At 40.1% G+C, this 16,234-nt stretch overlaps 1 protein-coding gene across 5 annotated transcripts in view; it reads right to left on the bottom strand.

The window, feature by feature from the left end:
• Positions 1 to 16,234, bottom strand: part of MITF (melanocyte inducing transcription factor) — a 160,989-nt gene that overhangs the window by 50,874 nt on the left and 93,881 nt on the right. For 4 of the 5 annotated variants that reach the window (XM_067542302.1, XM_067542321.1, XM_067542331.1 and 1 more), the window contains exon 2: positions 15,967 to 16,213. In XM_067542302.1, coding sequence (XP_067398403.1) covers positions 15,967 to 16,213 — 247 coding nt within the window. The remainder of the gene's footprint in view (positions 1 to 15,966; positions 16,214 to 16,234) is intronic. The other variant, XM_067542312.1, reaches the window with a different exon arrangement.

Here is a 16,234-nt window from a genome sequence, read left to right as displayed (position 1 = left end):
CCAGATAAATTCTTGAAGGCAAGTTAAGAATTGGCTTAGCAACTGAGCCATTGATGCTGATACTAAACAATTCTTGCAGTGCTGGAAGTCCCAGACGACTGGAAAAAGATAATCATGTGCCAATATTTAATAAGATAAATGGGATGACATGCATAACTACAGGCCAGTTAACTTGACATCAATTTTGGGCAAAGTCATTGAAAAGCTGATATGAGATGCAATAAGAATACCAATATCCTTTAATTCATTAATTAATGCAAATCAGCCTCGTTTTAAGGAAAACAGATCTTGTCAAACTTGATATCATTTTGATATTACAAGTTTTGTTTGCAAAGGTAATTCTGTTGACAATAACGTATTTAGATTTCTCTAAGACACCTGACTAAGTACTCCACTACAATCAGATTAAAAATGTTGAGTGATACAAGAAAAACCTCAGTGTAGCACATATTAAAGAGATTAAAACACGGTTATCTAATAGCTTACAAAGAAACAATAAATAGGGAATGATCATCCAAAGGGGGCATTTCTAGTAGGGTTCCAAATTGATCAGTTCTTGGCCCAATGCTAATCAATATCTTTATCAATGATTTGGAAGACGTTTGCAAATGACACAAATTGGTAAAACGGTAAATAAAAAGGACAGATCAGTTCTACAGGACTATCTGGATTGCATGGTAAACAGGGCTCACTTGTACAATATGCATACAGGGTCATACATCTAGAAACCAAGAATGTAGATTACAGTTGTGTCCAACTATTTTGAAAGCAATGACTCAAAAGAATGTGAAGGGTCATGGTGGATAACCAACTGGCCATGAGCTCCCAGTGTGAGGCAGTGATTAATAAATGTGTTTCTTGGATATTTAAGCAGGGGAATATCAAGTAGAAGTAGAGAGGTGCTATTACCAATGTATATAGCATTAGACAGACCATTACTGGAATAATATCTCTAGTTCAAAGTGCGCACACTTCAAAAAGAATGTTGACATTCAGAAAAGAGAGCAAAAAAATAACTAAGGGACTTGAAAAAAAATCTGCCTTACAGAGGAGGGGGAGGGCGAGAGAGAGAGACAAAAGAAGAGAAATCTATTTAGTTTTTATCTAACAGAAGGTTAAAGGGTGATGTGATCTATAATACCTACGTCGGAAGAAGATTTCTGAAAACAGAGGCTCTTTAATATAGCAGACAAAGATGTAACAAGATTCAATGACTGGAAGCTGAAGTTATGACAAACAGACTAAAAATAAAGGTGCAAATTTTTAACTGCGAGGGTAATTAACCACTGCAATAAGATACCTCAGGAAGTGGTGAATTCTTCATCAGCTCAAGTCTTCAAGTCAATATTGAATGTCTTTCTAAAAGACGGGCTCCAGCTCAGTCAGAAATTATGGCTGTGATGCTGGAACCATGTGGTGAAATTCTATGATCTGTGTTTTGCAGGAAGCCAGACTAGATGAACATGATGGCCTCTTCTAGCCTTAAAAAAATCTATGAATTTGCCTTTCAGGTGAAAGGATTCCGATTCACTTGACAAGAGGGTACACAACCTTATACGCAGGGAGTGCTTCCCACCCAATTATTGTGATGATTTATTATTAGTGTTATTGAAAATAGCTATATCTGGGGTGTAGGACAGAGTAATAACAGAGTAATACCACACAACACTATGACAAGTTGAGAAATACAGAATATAAACTAAAACAGCATGGGAAATTTATGTAGGTAGTACTGTAAATCACCCAAGACAAATCTATTCCTGGCAAAATTCTGAATAGGCACAAGTTGTTACAGTCATCACACAACTTCGGTTTTTACATCTCATCTGAAAGGTTCAGATGCAGCATTTGTGTGCTCCTCAACACTGAAGTCAGGGACTGAGTCAGAGAGGCAGATGCTAAATGAGTGAACCAGATACCACCAGCTCCTGCAGGGGGTGGGGATTCCTTCAAGGCTGCCCATCCAAGCATAATGGCCATCCAATCCCGCTTAGCATGTGAATTATGAGTTAAAAACTATTAAAACTAAACGTTAAAATGATCAAATACAGAGTTTAGAAAAAGAGTTTCAATACATCTGGGTATAATGCATAGATTATCCAAAACACAAAGTTTGGTTAAAAAGACAGAATACAAAGAGTACATAATCCGCAATATTCCAAATGAAGGGTAATCAATTTAGCAATACAGTTGAAATATTAGTGTCCAAATATTTGGGTATATCACTCATACAAAAATCATACTAAGAGCAGACTACACAAGGAGTTAGCCAGGACTTACAATGCAGATATCACAAGCAGCAGAGCCACAAGCGATGCAGAGGCCCTAACTGGGCGGACACCTGTCAAAGAAGGAGCCATCAGAGAGGGGAGAATTTCTCAAAGTGTTACGAGACGCTGAAAGAAGTGGTTCTAACATAACTCTACAATCCCAAAATGGAGCAGTGATTATACTCATTGGAATCTGCGGTGGTTCGCAGTTACAGATAGCTACACAGGTTTTTCCCTCCAAAAAAGGGGGCAAGGAGTGGGAATAAGAACACCTGGGTTCTGGTCCTAACTCTGCCTTGACCCAATTACTTAACTGCTCAGTTTCAGTTTAGCAATCTGTAAAATAGAGATGGGGAAACTTGCCCATCTTCAAGAAGTACTTTGAGATCTTCAGATGAAGAGTGCTATGTGAATGCAAGATCTTATCAGAACATGAAATTGAGTATTCCTTCTTGATTGCATAGTCAGAACTTCCATTAAGTGATTCAGGTGATTCAGTAATAGCAGATACCAGGTCATTTACAGAGTGAGGGATTAAAACTGCAAGTTGCACATGTAGCTGCTACCCAATTTCCAAATAAAGGGTTAAAGGAAAAAGACTAACCATTACCTCAACCTGCCTATTCCTACACTAAAGTAGTCAGTAAATTCCATCAAACCATGCTTTATTAATAAAACCTGACAGGTACCTCTCCCACTAAGTCTTGAACATCTTGGGTTTTTCTCTCCTCTCTGTCCCTTACCCTCTGTAGTGGGAAACACAAGAAATCACAACTTTAAAAAGATCCAGATGATCGTCAAAGAGAAATGCAATAATTAGTCATTAAGTTAGGACAAAACTGGAAATTGTTCTCCAGAAATGGAAAAGCACAATCAAAACACCAGGCTCCGTTACAGACACCACACAATATTGTTTTTGTTTAAGAGCCAAGTTATGGACTTGAAACTCGTTGATAATGAACCAGCAGGCATTATTTTAAATCAACCAGTTTTATTAAATGAGCCAGAAATGAAAGAGGCAGGGCTAATTAACAACATTCCTTGATGAATTACCTAGTGGTGTGTGGTAAATCTCTGTGCGTCTGTCTTTATCCCCAAATTTATCCCTTACTTATTTCCCAAGAGGTTAAAGGACATGGGGTTAATTAAGGCACCAATCAAATGACAGACAGAATCATTCAAGGTAAGGTTGGGAGGTTTTTGTGTTTTGGTTTTTTTTAAACTTTTAGGCTTTTGCATCTCTGCCTGGTACTTCTTAATCTAATTTTTTTATACTCCTACTAGGAAGGGGGAGGAAAAAAAACTAATCTTGTCACGGTCAGACAGGTTGAAATTGCCATGCAGTGCTGGGCAAAAACCTACATATTTGAAATTTAGCCAGTAAGAAATTCCTTAAGCCTCTCTTGAATGGCAGGAATGTCTCCAGCTTGTCAGTTTCAATTTATTCACTCTACAGGTTCAGGTGCTAAGAAATTAATGCTTCCAAACCAGCTATGTAACTGAAGCAAAGAATCACATTTGTGAGGCTGCACAGGTCCTAAAGACACTTGAGTAAGCCATTAATTTCAGGTTTTAAAATCTAACCTATGTTAAAGCTGTTACAATCTGGTGGCCCTTTTTAAAGCTACCACCTCAGTGCCCAAGAATTAAAAAATAAACTAAGCCACCAATATTCTGAGGTCTATGTTTTTGGTGCTCTTTGGCTCCCTCTTTAGCAGCAGTTAACTGATGACCGATACTAGTCTCCAAATTGAACTCTGAAGTAAGCAGGAGTTGCACGTTCAGATCCAAGGACAAAGTTTGGGTCCAAGCCCTGGCACAATGGAGTACACAAGAGACGTCCATTTCATCTTACTTGCGATAAGTCCGGGTACTGATGTTTGCCAAAGACAGGAAGAAAAGAAAAGGGCTGGTAGTGAAGAGTTGGGACCTATTTTACAAAGTGGCTTCTATTTTGGGCCAGATTTTCCAGAGGTGCTTAGCATCCACATCCACTGACTGAGTGCATTTGTCAATGCCCAGCACTTCTGAAAGTTAGGTACCCATTTTCTTTTAGGTACCCAAATCTATATTTAGGTGTCTATTTTAAGCACCAAAATTTGAAAGTTGACTTATTAAATGATTACTTTGATGTCTCTTTAAATACAGAAGGTTTAAAAGCATTTATCATAAGCAACATTCTAGGGGCAAAATCTTGCTCTTGTAGGTCTAAACCACACCAGAGAGGAACAGAATTGGTGATAGGGGAAGTGGTTACATCATCCTGCCAGCCTTGAACAAATAACGAGTATACAGTAAGGTGGCTTGGGGGAAAGCGAATGTGCTGTGTTGAGCATCTGATCGCTGCTCCGTCATGGAGCAAGGAGCCTGCAGGCCCAGCCAGACACTATTGCAGGCTGATTAGCTGCTCCTCTAGTCCAGAGTTAAGCAAAATTCCACTCTAATACTTCCTTGGCTACTGCATGGGTGGCAGGAGCGGAGAGGAAAGGCTCCCTGTACTACATTTACAATACACTGCACAGAAAATTCTACCAACCAAATGATCCCCAGATCAGTCACTTTGGTTTTAAAACATAGAAATATGTAAAGTTCATCAGCTGATTAACTTATTTTTCATATATAATCTATTAAAAAACTAGGCACACACAGATAATTGTGGCTCTAGCTGACTGTATTTAAGTACACCAGTCACTGTCAGCCCAGCCTACATCTTAAATCTTTCCTTTTTCAGTTGAAATTCTGGCATTGAGCTCTGCTCCCAAGATTCTCTACTTTGCGGAGCTGTGCCTTGAAGCTATTTGTAGACACATTGCACTAGCTCTCAATTTATTGAGCAGGATAACAAATGAACTGGTCCCAGCCCATAAAAATGTGGTTTAAAAAAAAACAAACAAACAAAAAACAAACAAGAGAAGGTTAAAAGTACATAGGCTGGAACATTTAATCCAACTGTCTAACAAGGCCTTTCTAGAGTGAAGAGAAACACCCGATTTTCTCAAGGGACTGAGCCTGAGAATATACAATTCAAGGGGACATTACTAACAAACTAGATTACTTTGCAAAGAGACACTTGCAGAATGAATGTCTCAAGCCTATCTTTGTTTGCATTGGATGGCATTGTATTTTTTCCTCTGTTTAAGCTTTAAAACACTTTTTTTGTAGTTTCTCTCTCTGCTTTGATGACACACTCTCTGCTGCTCTTCTACTTGTTCCACAGGCACTTTCTATTATTTTGAAGGTTTTCGGGTCCTTATTCTCCTCACATTCTCTTTCCTCCTCTGGGTCTTTCGTCTTCTGCTGCTCAGATAACATCATATGCCCTATCACTCACATTACTTCGTGCTCATTTTCCTGTTGCTCCTGCGGCCCCTTCCATGCCTTATGCTGTTGTCAGATTCTTCTGGAGGTGCACCTTTGAATTTTACCTAAGAAGAAACTGAAACAAGCATCAGCCATGATGTACATTAACACACAGCATCCATTCTTAACTCGGCCAGGGAAGTGCAGTGGCTTGTTCATGCATTAATGCTGACTGGAGGAAGACCTTATTGCAGCCACAGTTAACTTCTTTACTTGATGGGCCCTGGAAGCTCTACAATGCTTTTGAGATCCACAGCTACAGACGGTACTTCCAATTCTGATGGGGATTATTTCCTCTTCTACAGCTGTGAAACAGATACTGAGACAAACTGCAATATCCCTTTCCCAAGAGCTAATGCTTCTGACTTCAGTGAGCATGCTCAGAGTGTTCACACAGCCAGAGAAATATTTTAAAGAACTGGTGAGTGAAAATTATTGGGCTCTCCCTGAAGGACTTCTCAGTCAATCCAATCACCTGTTATCATACTTAGAGAAATGGATTAACTCCATCTGGATTGTTTTCCTAATCTTTAAACTGGTTGAAAAGACAGGAAACAAAGGGTAGGAATAAATGGTCAGTTTTCAGAATGGAGAGATAAACAGTGGTGTCCCTCATGGGTCTGTACCGGGACCAGTACTGTTCAACATATTCATAAATGATTTGGAAAAAGGGGCAAACAATGAGGTGGCAAGATCTGCAGATGATACAAAACTACTCAAGATAGTTAAATCAAAAGCAGACTGCAAGGAGTTACAAAGGGATCTCAGAAAACTGGGTGAAAGGACAACAAAATAGCAGATGAAATTCAATGTTAATAAATGCAAAATAATGCACATTGGAAAAAATAATCCCTAATATACATTTAAAATAATGGAGTCTAAACTAGCTGTTGCCACTCAAGAAAAATCTTGGAGTCATTGTGTGGATAGTTCTCTGAAAACATCCACTCAATGTGCAGCAGCAGTCAAAAAAGCTAACAATGTTGGGAATCATTAGGAAAGGGATAGATAATAAGACAGAAAATATTGTATTGCTTCTTTATAAATCCATGGCACGCCCACATCTTGAATACTGCATGCAGATCTGGTCACCCCATCTCAAAAAAAGATATATTGGAATTGGAAAAGGTACAGAAAAGGGCAACAAAAATGAGTAGGGGTATGGAAAAGCTTCCATATGAGGGAAGATTAATAAGAGTGGAACTTTTCAGCTTGGAAAAGAGACGACTAAAGGGGAGATATGATAGAGATCTATAAAATCATGACCAGTGTGGAGAAAGTAAATAGGGAAGTGTTATTTACTCCTCATAACACAAGAACTAGGGGTCACCAAATGAAATTAATAGGCAGCAGGTTTAAAACAAACAAAAGGAAGAATTTCTTAACACAACACACAGTCAACCTGTGGATCTCTTTACCAGGGGATGTTGTGAAGGCCAAGACAATAACATGGCTCAAAAAAGAACTAGATTAATTTATGGAGGATAGGTCCATCAGTGGCCATTAGCCAGGATGGGGAGGGATGCAGAGCCATGCTCTGCAGTGTCTCTAGTCTCTGTTTGCCAGAAGCCAGGAACGGTCGACGGGATGGATGACTTGATGATTACCTATTCTATTCATTCCCTCTGAAGCACCTAGCATTGGCCACTGTTGGAAGACAGGATACTGGGCTAGATGGACCACTGGTCTGACCCAGTATGGCCGTTCTTATGTTCTTAACAGACTTAGTGGCCACTAACCCATACGTCTGCAGAATCCAAGAATTTGGGAACAGTGGCATGTTAGCAGCATGAGCTTTTTCCTTCCAGATGACTATGCAATTCTTTGCATGGACATTAAATCTCTTTTTCCGCTGCTAGATGTTATTCCAGGACGACGTGTAAATTTGACACTGCAAGAGTGTACTGCGAAGACCCAGCTAATCATCAGTGGGGGCATGCTAACATTTAGCATCATATCACCCATTTATGGGACAAGTAGTGTGATTTATCACGCAACCTTTATTTGCCTCATCTACTCCCTTCCCACTAAGCCATTTCTCCCCAGGATTATTCTAACACACTAAACCTTCAGCAGCCACCAATCAGCCTGCCAATGAATTCCTCCCCCCCCCCTTTCTACTTCCCTCAGCACCTTCCCCCCAAAAAAGTGGAGTAACTCCTACTGAAACTCTGGAATGGGGAGATTCAGTCCTGAGTTAGCGCCAGCTTTTTCTTAAAACTGTAGTTCATCAAAGAGCTGAACCACCTGCAATGAAGACTTATCTACTATTGGCATCCATGGAAGTAGTGAAAGATGATCAAGGTCAAGTATATTACATACAATGTTAGGGCTTGAGCAATCAGCAACTTGTGTGTATTATTTCACCTTGAAGTTCAAGTACTGTGTATTTTTGATCACTAGCGACTACTTTGCCACACAAAGAATTTCTATATTTTCTCTCTATCACTTGACCAAAGATTCCCAATACAAGCAGTCTCTGAAGCAAAGCTACAGATTATCCTGAGGTTCTAATTCTAAGTCTTCAGTGAACATTTTAAATGACCTTTGACCCAAGACACAAGATCCACAAGACCCCACAGGCCACAGCTAATCAGACAGGTATTTTTATTTAAATAAGAACTTAGCGTTAAGCCGACAGTAGATTCTTTGTGGCCAGATGTTTATATTGATCTAAGAAATCTTTAGGAAGACAGCTACTATGCTGAAGCTTCCTAGAATTCACGGAAAGTATGGAGAGAAATTGCTCTCTCAGTGTAACAGTTATATTTGTGTCTCAGTACGAACTGGTCTGACAAAAACTTTCACTTTGAAGTCAAGATTGTCCATTATGTTTACTGCCTGAACTGCTTACTGAACCTTCTACTAAAAACTGGAGTTCAAACACACAAAACTAGCTTGCTATCATACCTCTTTTAAATCAACCTATAATAAGAATACAAAGAAAGTCATGCAACACCACCAAGGGCAATACTATGGTAGATGCAAAAATTTCACTGTTGCTGTTCTTCAGAATTGCAAAATAGATCTTCCCTAAGGAAACAGATCACAGAATCTCAATTCTCTATTTCTATGTGGACCCACAGAGTTCTACCATAAGCACAAAGAATATATTAAGAGTACACAGTATTTCTTGGTAGCAGGGCATATTATTGCAGGAGTAGTAAGAGACCCAGACTATTTCTGGACAGCTGCATACAGTAGTTAATTCGTATCACCCAAATGGTGTTCTGGGCATTTCACAAGTGGCAAAGACAGACATGGACTCTGATCCAAAGAACTTACAATTTAATTTGTAAATGTAACACAATGCATGGGAGTGCAGACACCAGGGGGGAGAAGAGACGAAAAGGCAACTATTTGACTATATGCACTGGGGTTTGAGAATTACTTTCAAAGTAACTATAATATAGAAAATAAATCTAACAACATACATAATAAATTTATTGTAGACAGTGCGCCAGGAATGAGACGAACTGAGCAGCTGGGCATTCAACGGAGTACTCTGAAGAGCACAAATTCCAGTGTGTTTGGAATCTGGAACTATCAATGTGTGTCCCGTTCTACAAAGGGAAAGGACAAAATAGAAGGTGGAGTGTGTGCACCTCACACACCCAGCAGCTTGCAGGAACAAGTTAAAGTATTTCCTTTCACACTTACAACACTACAGGGACCTGCACCATAAGCAAAGAGAAAAAGCTGCTGCCCTACCTTGGAATAATGGCCTGAAGCAACAAGTGTAAAAGGGAGGGCCCCTTCAAGTGGGGTTCATTTAGGATATGCCCATGTCGCAATCAGAGGTGTGACTGCAGCAGATGTAGACAGACCCAAGCTAGCTTAGATCTAGCAAACATGGGTATCACAATAGCAGTGAAACAGCAGCAGCATGGGCAAGCCACACAAGTCCATAACCTGGGTCCCTTACACGCCTCTTGTGACCTAAGGAAGGAAGGGAGGTCTGAAGCCTGCGATTCCTAGCTGAGAATGCCCAGGGACCAATTCTCACCACACTTAAGCCACAGACTGGCCCATTAGTTTGAGTAACTCAAATCAACCTTTGTGATGTCACTAGGGAAAGGACAGCATCTCAGGTTGCAAGCCATTTAAGATTTTATAGCCAGAAGCTGGGACTGGGCAACAAGGAATTCAGTAATGCTCATTAATTGCCCTGTTTTGTTCATTGCCTCTGACGCATCTGGCATTGACCACTGTTGGAAGACAGGATATTGGGATAGACAGACCATTAGTCTGACCCAGTATGGCCGTTCTTATGTCTTAGGTCAAAATGGACACCTTAAACTTTGCCGAGAAGTCAGAGAGCCAGTGCGCACACCATGGTACAGAGGTGAAAATCATTCCATGAAGCACCATTTAACCATCAGCCCCCTTCTACAGCCGCTGCAATTTCTGAACAGTTCTGAACAGTTCAATTTCTGAACAGTGTCACAGTCACAATATGGTAATGCAACCTGAAGGACCCACAGGGATGGATAAGGACAATGGTGTCTGGATCATAAAGAAAAAACTGAAATCTTGACAAGCACGGATAGTAAGACACATTATTGGCAGTTGCTGGTATCTGAGTGCCAAAAGTAGCTGGGAGGATCCAGCAATAACCTAAATTGTGAGCCATGGAAGTTGGCAGTACACAATCCCTATAACCAAAGTGATTTCTGTCAGTGGGTTTCCACAAACTTGAGTGCAATCTCGGTCCTCAAATAATCTAGGTTCTAAATCTCATCCAAGACCTGATTCCCAAGCCTCCCAAATAAGTCTGCCCACCAGTCAGGCTGGAAGAGATGGAAATGTAATCAAAGTGTCATCAGCACACTGAAGATGCTGTACTCCAAACCCCTTTCCTAATCCCTAGCAGTGCGAAATACTTGGATTTGAACACAACTGGATTAAACCATGTGGAATGCTTTGTAAAATGTCCAAAGCCACCTTCTGGGATTCTCAGCAATAGAGGAACCGAGAAACTCATGTGGAACCCCTATCAACTCCTGCCAGGGTCTCTCAGTGCGTTAATGACATCAAAGGTTAAGAGCCAAGCTTTTAGATCTCTCTTCATTTGCGGCCAGGAGATCAGTCACCAAAACAACCAACCAGAGTGGCTTCTATACCGTGTGAAGGCCTAACACCAAATTAACTGGGATCAAAGATACACAAGGAGATGAGAAATAACTGGATTTGCTTTGCAGCAGACTTCACAGTAGTTTTTGAGAGAAGGCAGTAGTAAGAAGTGAGACTTTACCCAGTTCAGTATTTGGTATCCAATGCAATTTAAAGATTTACTACTGTAATTGGTGTGTAAGGTACCCATGATTCTTAATATTCTCACTACATAAAGAACATAAGTAGAGGGAAAAAACTTCACGATAATCCTGGTGAAGTACAAATGATGCGGTTTCTCCAGTGTAAGGGCCTTAAAACGTAACTGTGATGGTACAAATAAATAATAAAATCTTCACAAATGAAAGCCTTAAACTTGCATGTTCCCTGGTTCAGAACTTTGTCATCTAGGGAACAACGCAAGACCAAACATTCAGCCTGGACAAAACATTAAACAAAAAAAAACCCAAACCCAGGTGAAACTTGGCAAAGGATGACCCAGGATTCTGGCTGAAACTCAGCTGCGTTGTGGCATTCCGCATTATACCGGGCTCTCGGCATACACCCACCATTTGCCTTTCAATGACTTCTTGGAGAGAAGTAGGAGTGGTGGCCTGCTGCCCTGGAATTCCAGACTTCTTGCAGGGTGACTGGATTATCTGAGTTCTTGGGCAGGGGAGGGAGGTGAAGACAGGGGAGAGCCATACACTTTACATTTTCCACTTTTATTGTCCATAAAGTGTGGTATCCCTGAACCACTAGTTGCCATCTTCAGCAAACACCTCACTACTGGAGGAAGGGCATGACATCAAAAAATACTTAGGGTTCATCTCAATCCGCTGGTTAGAAGGATCTAACACCCAAGTGGCTTGACTAGTACAGAAGATTGGCAGGAGAAACCCTAGTTACTCTGGGGTTGAGCCTGAGACATCAGTGCCTGCCATAAACGTCAATGGGTGAAGTAGAAACAGCAGGTCAGACTTGTAGTTGCTGAAGAATGGGGAAATCAGACATATTGCACAATCCCTGAAAGATGCTGCCAAAGACCATCTTTACTATGGGCAGCAACTGTGACGCAACCACCAGCCAGACACTCCAGACAAACCAGTACAGAAGTCACCCCCTCAGACATCTGGAGGGATCTTCCAGTAGACACATGTGGGAGGAGTTGATTAAATTCACCAGCTGCACCAAAAACATTAGTGAACTTTGCTAGGGTCTAGGATCTGAACACCTCACATTCTTTATCCTTACAACACCCCATCAGGTAGGGAAGTGCGATGATCCCAATGTTACAGATGGGAGAGTGAGGCAGAGAGAGACCAGACGACTTGCCCACGGTCATACGGAACCTATGACAGAATAGGGACTTGAATCTGGGTCTTTAGAACCTTGGACTCAAGATACATGAGTACAATGCATCAGGAAAATCGTGATTCCCAGGAGCCAACCTCTGTACATTTGTAATAGAAAGCTATTGATTCTTGACCTACTTTTTACGTATGAATTTGTTTCACACTTTTAAAATGGATTCAGATCTGTCTTTAACATAGTATGGAATTCAGGGCCTTGGAAATCCTCCAATAAACAAGGTATTTAATTAACACGTTTTACATTATTTTGTCCTATTTTCGATGCACAGTATGTCTAAATCATTTTGCATCAGTCTCAAGTCAGTCTATGACGTCTCTGCAGTCTTAGCTCTCAGTGTTAATTCAGGCCAGTGAGAAATGGATAGCAGGATGTGGTTAATCTGATGCATTCCTCATGAAAATTTAAAGCAGCCTGCATCTGTTCTATATAGCCAATTTCAGCTTTGCAGGAATACCACAACAAATCCTATTATAATACAGGATCCTAACAGATATTACTGCAACTGCATTAGATCTTCTCCCAGAGAATACCAATTAATTTCCCTTCATTAAGCAATAGAAATTTTCATTCCAAAAGGTGTTTTCCTACTACACTAAACTATCCCACTTCACAGATCAAACTTGCAATTAGGAGCCCATAGTTACGCACATTAAGTCATATTCATTCATGTGGCTATAAAGAACACATCACATTTTATTATGCAATTTTGAGAGTGTACAGTATATAAGGTGGACTAACATGAATTACTCTTCTTGTGCTGTATTAAGTACCTCCATAGCAGACATTATATTAATGGTTTGCCTTAATATATTGTTGTTTTATTAATACAGCTTTTTAAAAATATCATCCATCTCAAGGCACTTCATTTCAGACTTGCAAATATCACTAACCTTTTGCACTGGGTGAATGAGGAAGAGGAAGTAATCTGGACAAAGAAAACTTCATTGTAAAATATAAAGGTAAATTATTCAATGTGTTCGTAAGCCAATTTTCATGTTTTTAGATATTTTGTGAAAGAAACTTACTTTTCAAAAACCTTATTTTTCCCAAAAGATATAGGATACCCTAAGTCCTATTTGTTTACACTATAACCTTCAGCAACTCGGCTTTTAAAACGTCACTTTGCAGATTAATGTTTATGAAAGCATAAAAGTCCCATTTTTATCTCGCGTTGTGTCCAGTCATTAAACCCAGGCCATCAGGATAATTAAACTTACCTATTCTACTCATCTAATTAAAGCTTGCCCACTGCTCAAAACAGATGAAGTGTAAAATATCAAATCTGATGAACCGTTATGTAGCAAATAAGGTACTCGATTTAGAGCTAGCTGTCCGTTTCTCTTATCTAAAAAAAATATTCTAGTGTCAATTCCACATTTAAATCTGACTGCTTCTTTAAAACATACATGTACTTCTGTGGTGAAGTTTTTGCCCCAGCGACAGCCTTGGGAATTTTGCCATAGACATCTATGGAGTCCCACTCTCATACCTGGAATTTTTGTGCATTATGACTTTCGTATAGAACCCATCCACATCCTTAAAAGTAACGGACGGTGATGAGATTCTAGCAATTTCCATAAATAAAAAAGCAAAATTATACAGAGATTCTTCCTTTCCAAAGAGTATCAGCCATTTCACGAGCTTTGGGGCTCAGAATACATGGGTTTGTGTAATGGTTGCACTTGCTGATGCAGATGGTGCTAGCACTGATATTTATCTTGCTCTAAGGTGTAAATCAGTCACCATGGAGCAGCATGCAAGATGCCTCTCTGGTAGACATAGTTTTCCTCCTCCGTTGCCAGCACTGATTTGGGGGCAGATTATGGTTTCAAGTCACAGCCCAGAGAACGGGATGTTGCAGGAGTGTCCTGCACCAAGAAGCAGTCTGCCTGAGGGAGACAAAATACCTTCCGGCACACAGCAGGACGATACTTACTACTATTCCCCTTCTTAGGGCAGGCCTTATTCCCAAACTTGGGCTAATGAAGAGGATGGAAGCTGAACAAAGCAGCCCCTTTCTCCTGCCATTTTTGGGGCATGGTCTGCCCTGGGGAAGTAGCGTGGGGGCTTTTCTGCGCACAAGGATGCCTGGCAATCCTCACACCTCTCCCAAATGTACATCTGTGTAACAGCCTGGCAGAATCTGTCCCCTTAAAATTTTGTTTATTAAATGACTGATGATCAGGTATCACCTGCCAGCTTCTTTCTACTGGGGCCTCTACTATAACCTGTTGCTCCACCAAAAGTAAGAGACCACCCCTTCTCTCACATAGGAAAGTAGCTACAAAATAATGAATATCTAACATATTACTACTAATACTGCTGTGATTTCGGCAGTCACATAACAAACAAATGATGAAATTTAGCAGAAATAAGCCAAATACGTTGCTATAATTAAATTACATAGGTGGTATAAAACGTGGGAGATTCAGAAACAAAGCCTTTTCACTAAAAGACTGAATGCATCATCTCCTTGCTGATTCAAGATAGGAGACTGATAGGAGACTATTTCATGTTACAGTCTACACCTATCAGCCAGGTGTGCATTATAACTATACTATAGCATTTAGGCAAGAAATCCAGTAAGTTCCTTCATCACAAATTTTTGACTGGAAAATAAATTATACTTCGTTCATTTTAATAGTTTCTGTATTGGGGGGTGGGGAGAAGAGTCAAAAAATTAAAGCCTGAATCCAAAATTCAGATTCCTTCTTTAATTTCCTTCCTCCTCGTGCCCCAAAAATGTAAATGCTGAATTCAGTTCTGATCCTATTAGCTTTTTGCAGAACTCCAGTAATGGCGTTTTTACCATTCTTTTTATTTAACACGACAATACTAACAACACGCTAAGTGATAAATACCGTAGTAATAATAAGTAAAAGTACTCATTCTAAATTTGCTGGATAATCCAAGCATACACAGGTTATTTTAAGATATATTTATTCTAAATCTACCGAACTATTTTTAAAACAAATCTTAAAAGGTAGTTGATACAAAAAATGCCATCACTACACAAGACTTTGAAAATAGTCTATTGTAGCCAACTTGGATTGTGTTTATGGGTTTACGGTTTGCTTACTGGCCAGGAAGAGTTACTAACCTCCACACTGTAATAAAAAGATAAAGAAGGAGTTGCATGTGGCAGATAAAGCAGAATAAGTATGCAAATACTGAATTTTACTTTGATGTCGCATTATTTCATTTATTTTTTCAATCATTTTACATGCTCTTTTAACAAGGCATTTCACGCTACAGCACCCTAGCTCAATTTACCCTACATGTGTGAAACTAAGTCTGTTCTTGTTACAGTTTTTCCCAGTAATTAGCAAGCTACATAGTCTCCGGCAGCAAGATACTAACAAGCTCCTACAGTTTCTAATCTAACAAGGAACCCAAAGCTACTAACAGCAGCCAAAGCATTTGAGCAAAAAAGGATTACAATGGCTAGTTACAAAAGGCTGGAGACTCACCCGTATTTCAGAGTAAGTCCATTTGTAATGGGTTTTGATTAAGTATTTAAAACAATTATTTACCAGAAATAAATTGGTCTTAAATGGAAGGCTGGTTTGAAATATGTATTAATTATTTTAAGAGGGAATCTTCAACTATGTGGAAAGACAGACATTTTCAAACAAAAAATGTATTCATTCTGCAAATAATGCTTGCTTCTGAAATCAAGTTAAAAACTTCTTCTTCCCTGGTATCGGGACACTGAGTTCAGCTAAATATGAAACCAGACCTGCCACTTATTTGTGAAGTTTAGTTGTCATGAACATCACTAACCGTGTCACTATTACATGTTTAGACCCGCATGAGAGCCAATGAACGGAACAAAATCACACTCACTTACCTTGAGGACTTCCATTGGTACCTGGGTGGCAGGGGGCAGGTTAGATGGGACGCTGACGTTGATGGCTGGCGTCTGGCTGAGTGGTACTCTCTGCTGCATGAACTGGGCTGCTTGCTGCTTCTGTTGCTGCTCCCGGCGCTCTTGCTCCTGCATCTGCTCACGCATGAGCTGCTGTCGTAGCAAAATTCGTGATGTCATGCTGGAGGAGCTTAGGGGAGGCTTGGACGCTCCAGGATGCTCCGAACTGCTGTTGGAAGACCAAAGCCAC

The sequence above is a fragment of the Emydura macquarii genome, unplaced genomic scaffold, assembly GCF_026122565.2.
Source record: "Emydura macquarii macquarii isolate MOO-44397 ecotype Brisbane River unplaced genomic scaffold, CSIRO-AGI_Emac_v2 contig_71, whole genome shotgun sequence".
In the NCBI taxonomy this organism is placed as follows: Eukaryota; Metazoa; Chordata; order Testudines; family Chelidae; genus Emydura; species Emydura macquarii.
This window is presented reverse-complemented; position numbering and strand designations above follow the sequence as displayed.